Here is a 17,526-nt window from a genome sequence, read left to right on the forward strand (position 1 = left end):
GATAGATGTGGAAGATACTATAGCATAGCCTGCCGTTGTTGGTGAGTGGCGATTAGGCCTGGTGGAACTGCCATCAATAAACCGAGTGTGATCAGGATGTGGAAGAGGAAAGAAGGAAATATGGGGAAATGGAGTGAATGTCAAGTGGATCAGAGAGATACAGTCATGGGGGTCAGGTGTGGTATCCAGAATAATGTGGGAGGCCGGATTGAAGTCCAGGCCAGAAACAATGGTAATTGTGGGAGACTCAAAGAGTGAGTATAGCTGAAGGAGCCGGGGAGCAGAAAGTATATGCGTCAGGTGGGAGGAAGAAAATAGATTTTGGAAGTTATGAGAACTGTAGAGAGTGAGTTGAGCATAGTTTGTGATTTTTAGGGCCTCTAAAAGTATTAGGGCGGCGGCAGCCTCTGCACGGAGACATGATGGCCAGCCTAAAATAGTAAGGTCAAGTTGTTTGGACAGAAAGGCTACAGGGTGCGGTTCCGGCTCTTGTGTAAGAATTTTGACCGCAGAGCCCAGTACTTTGGCTGTGTGTAATGGAAAGGGTTGGGATGAGTTAGGGAGAGCTAGCGTGGTGGCAGCTTCTAGGGCTGTTTTTAAGGAATGGAAAGAGGAGTGGCGAAAGGAATTAGGATCTATGGGGTCAGGTAGGTTTGCTAGGACAGAATAATGGGTTGTGGAGGGAGGTATTGAGGATAGAGTATATGGGTTTGGCACCACAGGGTGGCTAGGCAAGACAATTTGGTTGCTAAGGCACAGATCCTGAACTAACCTATAAGACTTGTCAGGTGTTTGACAAGGTAAAATGGGGGAATTGTAAGGAGAGTTTATAGGCTTTAAAAGGCCATGCTATAACAGGCGAGTGATAACAGTCTTTAATCCTTTTAAAGCGTGCTGTGGGTTGGGATATTGGCGTTGAGCGGGGTAAGGGTGATTAGGTTTTAATGGGATGGTAAGGGGCATGTGATCGGTTGCTAGGGAGGGAGTAGAGGTGTCCCGTACCTGTGCGTTAAGGTGGACGGATACAAGAGGAAGATGTGAAGGAGGCTTTGGGTTGGGAAGAAGGGTGGCAATGAGGTGTGGCTGTAGCTTAGGAATAGTCAGGGAAGCAGATAATTTAGTTAAAATGTCTTGATCTAATAAGGGAGCTGGGCAGGTGGGGATAACTAAAAAGGAGTGCATAAAAGAATGTTGTCCAAGCTGGCATCAGAGTTGGGGAGTTTTAAGAGGTTTAGAAGCCTGGCCATCAATACCCACAACAGTTATGGGGGCAAGGGAAACAGGTCGTTGAAAATAAGGTAATGTGGAGTGGGTAGCCTCCATATTAATTTAGAAGGAGATGGACTTACCCTCCACTGTAAGAGTTACCCAGAGCGTCCGTGATGGTCCAGGAAGCTTCTGAGGTGATCGGGCAGTGTCAGTCTTCAGCCACTAAGCTGAGAAGATCTGGGAAGGAGTCGGTCAGAGAGCCTTGGGCCAGAGTTCCAGGGGCTCTGGGAGTGGCTGCCGGGCGAGTTGGGCAGTCTGATATCCAGTGGGGTCCTGTACAGATGGGACACGGCTTAGGAGGAATCCCGGGCTGCGGGGCATTCCTTGGCCCAGTGGCCAGATTTCTGGCACTTGAAGCAAGCTCCTGGGGAAGAGGTTCTGGAGGAACCCCTGGCAGCTGCAGTTCGGGTGTTTGGAGTTCTTGTGTGCTGGCAATGTAGCTGGGGTTTGTCTCACAGTGGAGGCAAGGAACTGGAACTTAGAAATACATTGCTACTTGGCTGCCTCTACTCTATTATTGAACACCTTGAAGGCGAGGTTAATTAAGTCCTGTTGTGGGGTTTGAGGGCCAGAATCTAATTTCTGGAGCTTTTTTTAATGTTGGGAGTGGGTTGGTTAATAAAATGTATATTGAGAATAAGACAGCCTTCTGGCACCTGTGGGTCTAGGGCAGTAAAACGTCAAAGGGTTGTTGCCAAACGGGCCATGGACTGGGCTGCGTTTTTATATTTGATGAAAAAGAGCCTAAACGCTAACTGGTTTGGGAGAGGTCGGATAAAGAAAAAGGAGCATTAACCTTGATTATGCCTTCAGCTCCAGTCACCTTTTTAAGAGGAAATTGTTGGGCAGGTGGGGGAGGGCTAGTCGAGGAATGAAACTGTAAGCCGGAATGGGTGTGAGGGGAGTTGATAAAAGGATTATAGGGTCGGGGAGCAGAGGCTGAGGAAGAATTGGGACCTGGTTCAGCCTGTTGAGGAGCAGCCTGGGGAGGAGAGGTCATATGGGTCTGTAGAAAAGGAGGATTCAAAGGACTCAGAGCTTGGTGTGGAGACTGAAGGAACAGACAGGAGAGAAAGAAGAAAGATTTGGGATGAGTCGCATTGGGAGCAGAGACTAGGGAGGGACCAATGTGTAAAAGAATGCCTGGACGTCAGGCACCTCAGACCATTTGCCCATTTTTCGACAAAAATTATCTAGATCTTGTAAAATGGAGAAATCAAAAGTGCCATTTTCTGGCTATTTAGAACCATTATTGAGTTTGTATTGGGGTCAGGCGGTATTGCAGAAGAAAATAAGGCGTTTAGGTTTTAGGTCAGGTGTGAGTTGAAGAGGTTTTAAGTTCTTGAGAACACAGGCTAAGGGAGAAGAAGGGGGAATGGAGGGTGGAAGGTTGCCCATAGTGAAGAAGGTAAGTTTAAAGAGAAAGGTAGAGACACGGAGAAGCGGGGTGGTGGGGAGCAGCCCTGGGCTGCAATGTGGGTGAGGAGCCAAAGCAGGCATCCCCGCAGTTGACTTGCCACCATGGGAATGTGGGTGAATGACCAAGGCAGGCGTCCCTGCAGTGATCAGACACCAGTGAAATGTGGGTGAATAATCAGGCAGGCATCTCTGCAATGATTGAACACCAAGGGAAGGCGGTCTTCCCGAGTCTGTGACTGGCGCCAGAGTTTTGGGTCCATGGATAAAATGTATCTCCTTTGTCTCTACTAGAGAGGAAAAAGAACTGGAATTGGAAGGACAGGGAGATTGAAGGGTAGTGAGAGAGGCTGGAGAAGAGAGTGAAAAGACCGCTTACCCGATTTGAACCCACCCAGTTCCTTGGGCTGGTTGGTCTGAGGACCCGAGGTTGTAGGTGGATCTCATGGAGTGAGGCGAGGACAGGGGACTGGTCTTACCTAAGGAGTCCCTCTGACCCGGGTCTTCAGCACCAAATGTCTCACGCGTCAGTGTGAAGAGACCACCAAACAAACTTTGTGTGAGCAAGAAGGCTGTTTATTTCACCTGGGTGCAGGCGGGCTGAGTCCAAAAAGAGAGTCAGCAAAAGGTGGTGGGATTATCATTAGTTCTTACAGGTTTTGGGATAGGCGGTGGAGTTAAGAGTAGTGTTTTGTGGCTAGGGGGTGGATCTAACAAAGTACATTCTCAAGGGTGGGGAGAAATACAAAGAACCTTCTTAAGGGTGAGGGCGATTACAAAGCGCATTGATCAGTTAAGGTGGGGCAGAAACAAATCACAGTGGTGGAGTGTCATCAGTTAAGGTTGTTTTCACTTCTTTTGTGGATCTTCAGTTGCTTCAGGCCATCTGGATGTATACGCGCAGGTCACAGGGGATATGATGGCTTAGCCTGGGCTCAGAGGCCTGACAGTAAGCACTGATTCTTTCTTTTGTAATTACATATATTTTTAAAAATTCCTGATAGCCGTACTTTTTATTTTATTTGCATAGTGAAATTCCTTTGTCTTATGAACAGTTTTTCTAATATTCTGTGGTCAGTTGAAACTATATTTATTAATTTTTATCTCTTAATTTTTTGGATAATTTTTTTTTAACAATAATAGTGACATATTTGCTGCCCAAATTCAAGGAGACCCTTCCTGCACCCTGCCCCAACCCAAGCGCATTTTTATTTGACTAGATTATGGAAACCAAAAGAACCCTTTGAGACCGAGTGGGATGATTGCTTAGTGGAAATAGGTCAGGCAGAAGATGGGTCAGATGGGGACCTCAAAACTTAATTTTAGTTTTTTAAAATGTTAGTATTTTCTGAAATGGTACTCAGAGTTAGTAGATAACCCCCTTTAAATTGTGCATGTTTGTGTACATGTTTCTTTTTTTCTGCAGAGAGAGAATCCCTATCTTTCATAATTCATAGCCAGTATAACCTAAACAAGTTAATATTCTCTCACTAGCCTAGATCGTAAACTTGATGAAATTCTGTTTAAGATTAGCACCTATTAAGACACTGCTCAGTACTAAGAGGATATTTTTGATTCACAAAATTTTAGCAATTTTTTTTTAGCATATTTCTATCTAAAAATATTACTTTTAACAAATAGTACATGATACTTCAGTGGGTGTTTTAATATATCTAGATTATTTAAAAGTTAATGTTCATATTAAAATTTTAAAAGGTGCTTTAATGTACAGGAAAGGAATTTGTTTAAAAATCCTTTTGAGAAATCATATTCTAGTTTTTTTTTTGGTGAATCTAGGTTTTTCACGTAGCATAATACTGTGATATAATTATTTAATTTTCTGCGTATCACTGGAATATAAAATTTCATATTAATCCAGAATGAACAGAAGTGAATAATATAATTTCCTCTTAAGTTCTCTTATGTTAAAATAATTCATTTTAAATTATATATGGTTTCTCCCTAATAACTTACAGCTAAAGACATTGTTTTACTTAACAAATTCAATTTACACAGATGTCTAAAGATAAATAGCATTCTTATTTGAAAAATATAAGTTAAAAACAAGATTATGAATATATTCAAAACATTTTAGTTAAAGGTTAATTAATACATTATAGATTTAAGAGTTTAAAATTTAAGTAGGGAATTGAACATTTGAAATTTTGCTTTCCCATTTTGTGATGGTATGAATAAATCCAATTCAAATACATTTTAATTGTAGGTTTAAATAGGTGAACTTTTATGAAGAGTTATTAGTGAGTATCCTGTACATTTTATTAGCATATCATAGCATATTTTTGTTCTAAAGACTGATAATACTATTTTATTGGGAAATATTAAGATGAACTTTGTTACAGTTTCTACACTTTTTTTTCTTTAGCTCTCAATACTCTAAAATTTATGAGATTTCCATTGGTTTTATTAGTAATGTCTAGAAAACCACTTCTTTGTAAAACCATGTTTTCAAACAATTGATTGTGATTAAATGAGTCATTGGGAATTAGGAAATTCTTAAGTAATAGTGGTGGCAAAGTAGGAGATTAATACCTTAAAGATTTTCTAAATGGTTCTTTGCTGTCCTGGAAGACTAATTTATGTCTAATGGCATTTAATTTGTTTATAGGGAATAATATTAATAATTTATTCCTAAGAAAGTTACAGTATTTAGGAAAAATTACAAAAATACCTAATAATTCAAATTTGAATTTTCAGGAAATCTTAGTTTTCTATTGCAGTAATTGAGTTTGTCTAGGTGTATGTGTGCTTTGCTGTTATAAGCTTACTTTAGATGCTTCTTTGGAAGGTATGTCTTATTTGGGTATGTCTTATCTAATATTGCTGATTAATCATTACCTTATTAGCCATTTTATGAATTACTGAGGCCCTTTTAGTTCTCTTTCCATTTTCATGTTTTTCCTATTTTCACAATTCTACCAAAAATCAAAAGTGACCAAAGGCAATATAAATAGAAGCCAAAATTTCTATTCTTATGTTACTACTACTTGTTGCTCAACTTAAGTCTGTTTAATACCTATTCAGTAATTGAAATGATATTTTTTTAATCTCCTGTTAATTTTTACTTTCACAAAGCTGAATGGCTGTATTAAAACTAGTTCACCAATGAGAAAAATATAACCACTAAAGTGTGGAAATGAAGAAATGTGTTTTTTTTTTTAAAAAAGAAAAAGGGTTATTTAAAGTGAGCTGAGGGAGATGGGTGGGATCCAGATGCTTGGAGCTGTCTACTTCCAGACCAGGTTAGTAACATGACGCCATTCACACAAAAAAGTTGTTTTGCCTGCATATTGTGAGTTGGTGGTCTTGGTCCTTTTAATTAAAGATAAGAATACTTGATAAAATTACATTTCTTGTTGATCATCTTTTGCAGAAAGACCGAGAATTACATTGGTAAAGAACCGCTAACCTGTCCCCTCACCCCCAGGGTGTGAGCAGTGAAAAGGATTAAGGCCCACTGTAGGGAAGCTTGCACTAAAGCCTGCACTGCCCCTTCCCCTGTTCTTTCAGCTAAATAGATTTTTAGTTCCCATGACTATCAATCTGGTGCTTTTCACAAGCACTAAATTCTCTTAAGAAAATTAAAGATGACTTATTTTTTTAGAAACTGGCCTGGAATACTGAAAGATGGTGTTTTTTGGTACTTTGTTTCATGTTGACAGATCCCATACATATTTTTTTCTGATGCATGTTAATTTGCTTCAGCTTGTTTTGAATTTGGAGTTGAAATAAACATTTAAAAACCAAGGACAGGTTGTTATATGATTAGATTTGCTTGTCCACAGTTAGCAAGTGTAGAGTTCGACATTGTTGAATCTTACATTTCATTAGAAATAGCTACCTGACAGCCTTGTGGACATAAACTCTTTAACTTTTATCTAGATGACTACAATTATAAAGTGCTTTCTTTTAAAAGCTTTTAAGTAGCTTTTATAAATGCTGAAGTGTCATTTTTTTTAGTATCTGCCAAATTGGTATTGTATTTAATCTTGAAAATATATTTTGATTTTCTTAACTAACAACAATTGCATAGTATTAAACATTCTCAGTAGCTCAACCTTTTTTTTTCTATTTAATTTGAGCTTTTGTTGTTACTAACAAATAATTTGTGGCACAGTTTCTTTCCTTTTTTTTTAAATGACTGCTAGAATCTATATACTTGTCACCTTAGTGTGCTAGAAATGTTCCACTCAAATCAAGGGTTCCTTTCTGGTTTTGTATGTTCTCACCTGCTCCTCACTGTAAATCATTGAGATGTCAAGTGCAATGATTAATTAAGCTGCACGTGCAAGTGCTTTTTTTTTCACCTGTCAAGCAGGAAAGAAGTCTTATAGCAAGATTAGATGGTGCTAATTCACAGCTTTTACTTCAGACTGTGAAGTGTGTAGAAATATTTTATATTTATATGCTTATTCAGAATGTGGCATATCAGGGCTTCTTTGTTTTAGAATTCTTAAATATTGTAAGATACAATTATTATACCAAGCCCTATCATTAAACTCCTAATTATAAACAGAGAAGAAATTCAGAATTCCTACTTAAATATTTTGGAATTTAAGATTTATACTTTGTAATTATCTTTTATTCAAATACTAGTAGTTGATTTAAGTTAAAGTAAATATTTTTAAGTTTTAAAATTGTGTGTATGTATGTGTCTATATATCATAATGAGATCTATTCTTATTATAGCATGGGTTTAAACTTCTGATGAAATGATGGTGGTAACTACATTTTTTTCTTTAAGTAATAAGTGTTTGCAGAATGTAGTATTAAGCTTTTGGTACTATTTTATACATTAATATAAAACAGTGGGCTTGGAAAACTTGTTCTGCTCTAGTTCTTTCATCATCCACCCACCCCCAAAATCATCAGTAAAAGTAAAACCTCAAATTGTATAGTAATCTTAATCTATTATTAAAAGGCCCTAGAAAGAAAGATTACAAGGTAGATTCAGGTTTTGAATCGGTTTTGCCATTGGTTTAGCAGCGGGTGGGCAGGCAGATGCCTGCTCAGAGTAGAACCTATTGCCATTTTTCACCATTGATAGAGTAGCCTTTCAGAGTCAATGAGCTCTGTCAATGTGAGCTTGTCAAGGCTACAACTTCATAGACCTGAGAGGCGGTTTGAGAGGTCAGCCCTTTTCAGGTTCGCTGTGATGCAAATGAACTTTAATGCTTAAACAACTATTGGAATTTTTATGTCTGCTCCTTGTTCTTTTTTCTTCACAAAGTCATTGACGAGACATTCAGTGCTTTTTAAATTGGAAGTTGCATTGTGCTAAAGACCTAGTACAGATTTACGGAGGGCTGAAAGCAGTTAGATCATGTTCTTTTCATGGTGCGATTAGAATCAAATCGATTTCCCTACAGCCTTCAGCATTCAGATGGCAATTTTAACAAAGCTTGGGGGCTAGACAAGGGACAAAACGACCGAACTGAATGTTAATTACACTCTGCAGCCTTATTTTCTTTTGATTTGGGGCTGACTGGCAACTAAATTAACAAAAAGTGTGACCATAACTGCTGCCCTATTTTCATTTAAAAGGAGAGCTGCCTCTAAAAGGCTATCTTTACAAAGAAACAAGTGAGGTCTGCTGATCATTGTTAACAAGGGCACATTTTTTTTCTTTAAAATTCTTGCCAAAAAGACTCTTCAGAAAAAGTAATGTAATAAATTAGTCATTGGCATATTATTACCCAGAGAAGTAGTTGATTTTCCGATTTTTATGACATAAGCTTGGAAAATGTAAGGCAGTAGTCGTAATTCATTGGTAGTTATGAATTATAATTGGCATCTATGTGACTTTGGTGTGTCTTTAGCATGTTTAATATGCTAAAAGGTAATGTAACTATTTAAAGTAGATACTTTAAATACATATTAAAATTTTATTATGTAACATTAAACTGTTCAAACCCAGCTTGATCCTAACAGTTTTTCACCTAGCTAATCCTTGCTTGACACGCAAATTTTCATATTTGATTACTAGTACTTCTTTATACCACATTAATAGTGGTAAGATGTTTTTTTTCTTTCCCTTGCAAGAAAAGTGCAGCTGAACCAAGTTGCAAGTTGATCCTGGTGGCAACACTGTCATTTTTGCACCTGCAGCTGTGTCAGTCTCATCCTAACACCTGGCACCATGAATTACCCTCTTTTATTCATATTCTCAAGCAAGAAACATTTCATGCAGCATAGCATATCTTGCAACAATCAACTGAAGTAAATTCTCAGTTGATTCCTGAAACAGTAGTATTGAATTAAGAGTTTGATTTTACTATCAGATGACACTTTTATGTTGGTTTAAATAAAATTTTGGCTCTGTTCAAAAAATCTATTGGTAGAATAATCAGTAAGCTGGCTTTTAAATATGGGCATTATTTTAAGCATGATGTGAAAATTTGATTTTATAACTCTGATTTTTTTAATATTCCAATTTTTTGTTTTGGAACTTACTGAAAGGCCATTTGCATTTTGTTAACTAATATTTACTTTTGTTTTAAAATATGTATTAAGGAACTTCCGTTAGTATTTAAGTATTGGAAACATTTTTGAAAGAAGTGGGAATTTAATTTTATTTGGCAGATGACATTAGCTTTTTAAACCTTGATAGTTTTAAATCAGAGGCTAGTAAAAAAAGATTCGTATGATAAAAATAAAGGCATATCTTTTTTAAGAAAGAGTACTCTTTTGTGTTCAGGTTACCATTTAGTGCTTAGAACATCGATAGTGATGCACACCACACTATACTCAGTCACTGTCTTACACCTCTCCCCTTTTCACAGAAAAAGCAGCTGCAAAACAAAGTTTTCTAAAACCAGTCAAGAGTAAACTTTTTTCTCATTTGTCTTCCAGACACGAAGATCGATTGAGAAGTTATTAGAATGGGAAAACAATAGGTTATACCACAAGGTGAGTACCACAGGGAGCAGCTTCGTACTGTTGGGGTCTGAATTGCACAGTATGGAAACAGATGCTTTTGTTGAACTAAAAATATGAAAGGTGGACAAATGGGTTAGTCTGTGTGCTGCAATAAAATAGAGCTCATTTTTCTTCTTTTACTCTCCTACTTGTCTAGCTGTGCTTGCATTGGAGACTGAGCAAAAGGAAATGTGAAACGAATAACATGATGGAATATGTAAGTTAAAGGGCTGTTTTGTGAGTTTCTCTATTAAATGATCATTTATTTTGCTTCTGATCTTATTCTTTCCATGATTATTAATCAGCAAAGGTGTCAGGAGCTTAATCTCCTGAGTGCAGGGATTTTCTACGGTTCACAGATGCATGGTTTCATGTGCAAGACTGATTTATAAAGTTATGAATGACTTGAAAACAAGGCTTCACTGTGTTCTGAAAAATAATAAATTAATTGCCAAGATAAAATAGCCTGAACATGTGTTGATGGAGTGTGAAATTTTAGATGCTGTATAAAGAATAACCACAACTTTGGTTACGCAGCAAGTCAGATATGGCTTTTTTATATAATGCTAATCAAGTTTCCAAGTATGGAAGAAAACCTTTCAGCCAAGCCATTGGAGCTTAAGAAACCTTTACCCTTTATAGATTTTAACTGCCCGTACCTCAGTGCCCTTTAAAGAATCTCTTTTAAAGTGTTATTAGAATACTGCTTTGTAAAAATTAAAAGTAAGCAGGAGATGAGATGTTGATCATCTTGTGTTTACTTGTTAAAAAATATCTAATTTGGCATATATATACAATGAATTTTAGAACTTACTCAGCGTGGGATTTAATTTACTGACTCCATGATTTACTTGAACAGTTTTTCTCCTTTTGAAAATTTCAGAATACTCTAGAAAATTAAGAATTTTAATTCTCTTTTGAGCTTGGATATTTTATTTTAAATATGGCCAGGTTATTACTTTAAAAGAAAAAGATCTAAGGAAAAGTTAATTGTTGAAAATAAAACTCAGAGCCTTTGTGAAGTACCTGTTACAACATTTCTGAGGAATTTTGTCTATTCTTTAAAACAATATAGCCATCATAGATGTGTGCGTGTGTATGTGTAAAATATTGATTAAAACAGTGTTTAGTTGTAAATTATCATAAAATCATTTTTGTCTGTTAGCATTTTCCTGTTCTTTCATTATCACACAGTCAAATCCTATTTCTAGCCTTGAACATAAAAAATATTTTTAAAATGTCTTAGACTAGCTTTATTCAATGAACCAAATAATGTAGATTTTATCTTTACTATATCAAACATGTTAATTTATGATGATGAGAAAGACGCTTGATACTTCTTTATAATCATAACACATTTGAGTAACTCATTTTGAGGTGAGGAGACTAGTCTTGTATTTTCATCTTAGATAGAGGGTTTATGTATATATTTTGGGGAGAGGGATGGATAGGAGATGTAAATAATTTAGTGAAAAAAATATTTACTACATTTATAACACAAACACTAAGCTTAAAACTGAGGTATTAATTTTTTCGTGCATTTCTAAATTTACTTTGGAAAGGAAAACATAAAAGTTATCCCAATGCTATGAATTCCAGATAGAACTATATGACTATAATTTATTCATAAAATAATTTATAACCTTCCAAAACATTCTGAACTATATGCTTTGTTTGTCAAATAAGTTTCCTTGAATTTTTAGATAATTAAGCACTTCTGCTAAAGCCATTATATTATTTTCACTCCATCATAGAAGATACCCAGAAGAGTAGTAAAGATAAAATAAATATTTCAATTGCTAGGAAAAAGCTGGGTGTAGTGGGCATGCCAGTAGTCTAGCTGGGGAGGCTGAGGCAGCAGGATCACTTGCGTCTAGGAGTACAAAGACAGTCTGGGTAACATAGCAATACCCGCCTCTCTTTAAAAAAAAAATAATAATAAGCTGGGGAGAAAAAATGTGTTCTGCTGGATTTTCTTAGAGTATATATATATTTGTGATAGTTGAAAGTGAGAATAATGTAGCTTAAAAAATTTATAAAAATGAATTTTAAAAGTTAAACTAGCAAATAAAATTCATTTTATCTAATGAATTTGGGCCTTTTTAACCATGTGTCCCTCTTTTCTTCAACTTTTCTTTAACTTACAGAAATTTAATTTTGTTAAAAGAAAATAATTATCCTTGATTATAATTTGAACATTGGAGATACTAAAATATATATATATATATATTCCACCTTGGCGCTAACTTTTCTTTGTTCAGATATGGTAGAGATGGATGATTTAGAATAAATGAGACAAGTGGCCAGTCTCTATGTGTGGCTTCTGAAGGAAAAATTTGTAGAATATATTATTTAAAAACTAATAGTTCAAATGTAGGCAAAGATAGCCTTTATTTTATGTTATGTATTAATAGTGTATATTATAAAGTGTGGGGATGCCCACACCTGGGGACTAAAATTAAAGACTGATTGAGGACATACTTGAAATGCAAAATTATTTATTTAATGTTGACTCCTAAGTAGTTTAAACATTTAATTGTCAAATTTTAAAGCTGCAAAGAATCTTGTTATCTAGTTCAATGCTTTTATTTTATAGATAAGAAACCTGAGAAACAGGAAAATCTAGCTCAAATGAAGAAGCTAGTTGGGAGAAAGTATTTTAACAGGGAGCTAGTGAATATTTTGTAGGCAAATCACAGGTCAGGAGAGTGGCAAATGTGACAGCTAAGCCTTAGTGCAGGATACCTAGAGTAGGACAGGAATATTTTTGAGCCAGGTGCAGAAGTGTATCTTCTTTATTGAGGCAGATCAAAAGCCAGGAGAACTGAAGAGTGAAAATGAAGATTCCTGGCCCAGACAGCTAATTTGTAGAAGTATTGAAATCTGGAGGTCATATCAAGCAAGACACAGTTTCTGAAAAAGAATGATGAGTTCACTAGACTTAGAAACTTTTAAAATCAAATAATTTTTAAATCACCATCTATTTAATACAAATTTGGAGCAAAAGAAAGAGTTGATTGTAATTTAAGAAAATTCAAATTTGGAAAAATTAGCTCTGGTCACTTTGTGTAATTCTGTGTTACCATATTTTGTTTTTGTTGGTTTTCCTTTAGTTTCCTATTAAAAGGCCTTTTGGAACAAATTTTAGCCTTTAATTTTGCTAACCTAAGAAGAAATGGACTTTTTAAAAAATTAAGAGATAAAGGACCTTTTATCTAAAGATTACATATTCTGGTAGAGTAAAATGAGAGCAACTCTAGAACTTAGAGAAGACTCATGTAGTTGGGTTGATTAAAAAGGAGAAAGTCTAAAGAAAAATGTTGGGTGAGCTGCAGTCACGTAGGGTGGTAGAAAGGGCAAGGCTTTGGAGTTAAGACAGTCTTTTATTCAAACAGTGAGTCCACATTCAATTGTGATACAACTTCTCTGGGTCATCAGTTTCCTCATCTGTGAAATAAGGATTATAATACTTGCCTCATAGAAAAGTTGTTGGGTTTAAAGAGACCCAATGTAGTATGGAACACCTGGTATTCAGTTAGTTCTAAGTAAATACTAGCCCCTTTTCTCATGAGTGCAGGGGAGCGTGCATGTGTGCATGTTTGCTCCTCCAGTGTATCAGGGGCACTATCTATATCACCCTTCTCAGACTTTGGTGGTTTTACTTGCTTATTTGTCTTCCTTTTCATACAGCCAAGGTATTTCGTGTATTTGGTAAAGGTCCAGAAATAAAAAGAAAAATTCTCAGTGATGGAACTCTGCATTATCAGATAAAGATCTGTTTTAGTAATGCAAAGTTGCGTTTTAAAATGTGAATGGATTTTCAAAAAAATTGTGAAAGCGTATAATTGAAGTTTTAAGAAAAAATTTTGTTTAAATCTTTTAAAACCTTTTTCTTCTCCTTTTACAGGTCATCCTCATAGAATTTTTACCAAAGACACCGATTTTTCGACCAGATTAGCATTCACTTTATTTATAGAGACTTTCCAAGTATGTTGTCTTTCCAATGGTGCCTTGCTTGGTGCTCTCCTGGTGGTGACATAACATTGGTTCTACAGAATCGTGTGGTGTTTTTTTTGTTTTGTTTTGTTTTGTTTTTTAAATAACCGCATGTTCTAAGTGTGCATTTTTGTCAATCTTTGCAACAGTTATTTCATACAGATGTTTAATACTTAAGTTATTGTGCTCTTTTCTGTTATGTATTCTGATTTTCAAGGATTACTTTTTTGTATTATCAAAAAAATACATTTGAACTTAGCATAAAAAGTGGCCAGCCTTTTTTATTTTGTCACCAAGGTACACACAGTCCTTTATTTATAAATTCCTTAACAGAGAAAAACACCTTTGTAAGGCTCAACTTACCTATTCCAGCAAGCACACTTTTTCTGTCATTTTTTCTTTCTTTTAAAATTTGATATTGTCATTATTTTAAAATAGTAAGTTTTCTTTAATAGTCTTTTGGAACCTGACATACCCTTTCTCATACAATTCCTAATGCTCTGTTTATGGCAGATAATCTGTAACGTTATGAAGACCTATCAAAAAGTTTTAAAAGTATTTCTGTCTTCAAAGGTAGTAAGACAGTATTAAATTTTTATTAGAATAGACAAATCAGTGAATGGTATGCATGTATCTAGTGGTTACTAGAACTCAGGATCACAAAATATAGTAGCATCACGATCTGTGTATATTTTTGATCAAGATGATAATAATGGCCTTACTTGGGTTTTTATTGTTTATCAAATCTTACATACAAAAGAGTGGAAGTATTCCTTTACAAAATTTCTAAGGAAAATATTTCTTCCAATCTATCACAATTGTAGAATGGATATATGTTTCTGAAAAGTTTTTGAAACAAAGCAAAAGTTCTAGAACTAAAAGTAAGCTGGTATTTAATATCCCGTTGATATTTAGAAAAGATTGTTAATAAGAAATGGAGTATGCATTTAGTACTATTTTTATCCACTAGTTCACTTTCAGTACAGTTATGTATACTTGTTTTGATTGAGAGTGTGACATACATGTTAAATCAGATTAGCTTGTTTCTTTTAAATATACATATACACAAATACATATAATTTTTTCTCCTTTTTGTTGTGCATATCTCTATGCATTTTTAAACTTTTAGATTTGTGAATGACCTATGTGTAAATTTTTGTTTTTATAAACCAGAAATTATACAAGTTTTAACGTGTGTCAAGAACTTGTTCCATATAACTGTGGTATCGAGCAATAATGTTAATAACTTTTGGAATTATATAAACTATGCTTAATAATTTGTATTGAGAATTGGTACCACTATACAATACTTTTTTCCTGTATTAAATCTTTTAAATACCAGTTTCATTAATTTATATACCTGTATTTTTAAAAGTATTTCTTTGTACTTACCAAAGTACTGTAATCCTATATAAATTTGAATAGTCAGATGCCAGTATCTCATGTCCTATATCCTGTCTTGGATATTAGGAGCTATCTTAAAAACTAGGATTTAAGATTTTTTTTTGTTTGAGAATTATATGTTTTCCTTGCCCCCCAAGTAACAACTTGAATTTGTAGAACACTTTTCCTGTGAAGAGTTCAAAGTACAAAGAATTCAAATACTTATTTTATTTAACTTGTATCTAGGGTGTGTCCTACCACCTTAAAGTAGTGCAATTAAAAATAATGCCATCTAGAAACTTCAGTATTCCTCTGTGGTTTCAGTGTGAAAAATAATTGTATCTTCATACAACGCTAAATCTGCCTCAGGATTCAGAAAGATCAGAAAAAATATAATAACTGTGTAAACTATGCAACACAGTGTTCCCTGTATAAAATTGTATAAATCCATAGAGCACCATATTGATAAGCTTTATGAGAAGAACTTATCTATTTATATAATTTATTCTCCTGTTATTAGTCTACTGTGGTTAATAATTTTAAAATTACTATATTCCCTTAGGGATATTTTAACTGTAAGATAATTTTCATAGTTGATGATATTAAGTACAGAATCTTTAAAAGCTTTTCTGATTCTATTCAGCCATGTGCCATTTGCTTAAAGATTCCCTAGAAACATACACTTCCAATGTATATATAGAAAATAACTGTGAATACTTAATATGTGGTATTATAAGCCAGTTATGCCTTGGGCATTTAGATTTTCATGCTTGGATTTTCATTAGTAGCCTGTAGTATAACTGTATCCTTTCTTGAACCATGAATTTAAGTGCCCACATTACTGGATAGTAGAGATGCCCATATTAAGTAAACATCAGTCTAAGGAAATATTTAAAGTGATGATTTTTCTTCAGCTTCTGTTTTCTGACTTAAAGTTTGTGGGACATAAACTGTAGAGCTTTTTAAACTGGCCAAGAAAAAATATTATTGGCAGAAAGTTTGGTATATGGATTCTACATAGGCTAAGGTAAATAACTTATGGTCTTTTTAAAATACATTACTGGCATTTTACAATCAGTCACCATTTCTGTATAGAAACATTCTTTTCTCAACAAATGTACGTTGACAACCCTGTTATATTTTAATATATAACTCTGGCTATCTGGGTTAAAATGATACTCCAAAGCCTAATGACTATAGTAAAACTGATGTGACACATTTAGCTTCTAAGGTAGATGTTGGCCCTCCCTTACATGGAGATCACCTTACCTATCTAAAATGATCATCAGATGCTTTATTAAGACTCTTTAATGACTAGATTTCATTTATTTAAAATATAAACATGTCATTTTGCCCTAAAATCAACAAAATAAATTCAACAAAGCCTTGAATAATAGTAAACAATGATTTTCTTTTCTTATGAGAAAAACTAGTTTTGTAATTGAATAATTTTAAATCAGGAAGAATCCAGCTTTCCCCAAGGTTTTGTCTTTAGTGTTATTTTTTCAGTGGTAGAGAGCTTCTGGTTGTTTCTTTATATTAATAGACCCAGGCCAACCATAAAAATCTTTGACAATATTGTGTCTCTATCTTTGGATGTAAAAGGACATTAAATAGTAATACGTACAGTTGGACCCACAGTTGCATGAGTTCAAACTACTAGTTTTGTATAACACTGTGTACATAGTCAGACTGTTTCAACTTTTGTGGTATTTAGCTTCACAATTATAACCTTTAACTGCATGCTTGATGTTTCACTGTAAATATTTGCTTTGACTTGCTGTTAATCAGTAGTACTAAATCAAAACTATAGTGTGTTAAAGCTGTCTTGGACTGAACTCCAGCATCTAGTCCTGCATCCTCTTTCTTTTTATCCTTTTGGACACCATGGATTCTTTTGCTGTCCTCCTGATGTCCAGAGTCTTTACCTAGGCCTGAACATAGTTCAGAATTGCATTTTTATCTTTCTTCCTCAAAGCTCCCAGTAAGAACAGTAATTTTTTTTTTTTTTTTGAGACAGAGTCTCACTCTGTTGTCCAGGCTGGAGTGCAGTGGCACCATCTCGGCTGACTGCAACCTCCACCTCCTAGGTTCAAGCAATTCTCCTGCCTCAGCCTCCCGAGTAACTGGGATTACAGACGCCCGCCACCACGCCCGGCTATTTTTTTTGTATTTTAGTAGAGACGAGGTTTCACCGTGTTGCCCAGGCTGGTCTCAAACTCCTGTGCTCAAGCAATCTGCCCCCCTCGGCCTCCCAAAATAAGAACAGTAATTCTTTTGTATTCTTAGGTAGGTGTTTAGAAGACCAATTAAAGTAAGTCGCATTAAGTGATGAATGGCTGACACCCTCAGTTCTGCTAAGGTGGTACTTGCATTTTAAAAATGCATTTTAAAAAGAGATTTCTTAATTGATGCAGTGGTGCAATTGATGTTTCCTTCTGAAAAGACCCTAATGGTCCACGCTTTCTAGGGAGGGAACAATAGGATGGTTGGACATGGGGTTGCTTCTCAAACCTGTTTTTGAAA

At 35.2% G+C, this 17,526-nt stretch overlaps 1 protein-coding gene across 1 annotated transcript in view; it reads left to right on the forward strand.

Moving 5' to 3' along the window:
• The window catches only part of CHIC2 (cysteine rich hydrophobic domain 2), a 59,578-nt gene extending 44,620 nt beyond the window's left edge, over positions 1-14,958 (forward strand). Inside the window, exons 4-6 of the mRNA XM_004038681.4 lie at positions 9,556-9,612; positions 9,779-9,838; positions 13,529-14,958. Coding sequence (XP_004038729.2) covers positions 9,556-9,612; positions 9,779-9,838; positions 13,529-13,579 — 168 coding nt within the window. The 3' untranslated portion in view covers positions 13,580-14,958. The remainder of the gene's footprint in view (positions 1-9,555; positions 9,613-9,778; positions 9,839-13,528) is intronic.
• The last annotated feature ends 2,568 nt before the right edge of the window (positions 14,959-17,526 follow it).

The sequence above is a fragment of the Gorilla gorilla genome, chromosome 3, assembly GCF_029281585.2.
Source record: "Gorilla gorilla gorilla isolate KB3781 chromosome 3, NHGRI_mGorGor1-v2.1_pri, whole genome shotgun sequence".
NCBI classification, from domain to species: domain Eukaryota; kingdom Metazoa; phylum Chordata; class Mammalia; order Primates; family Hominidae; genus Gorilla; species Gorilla gorilla.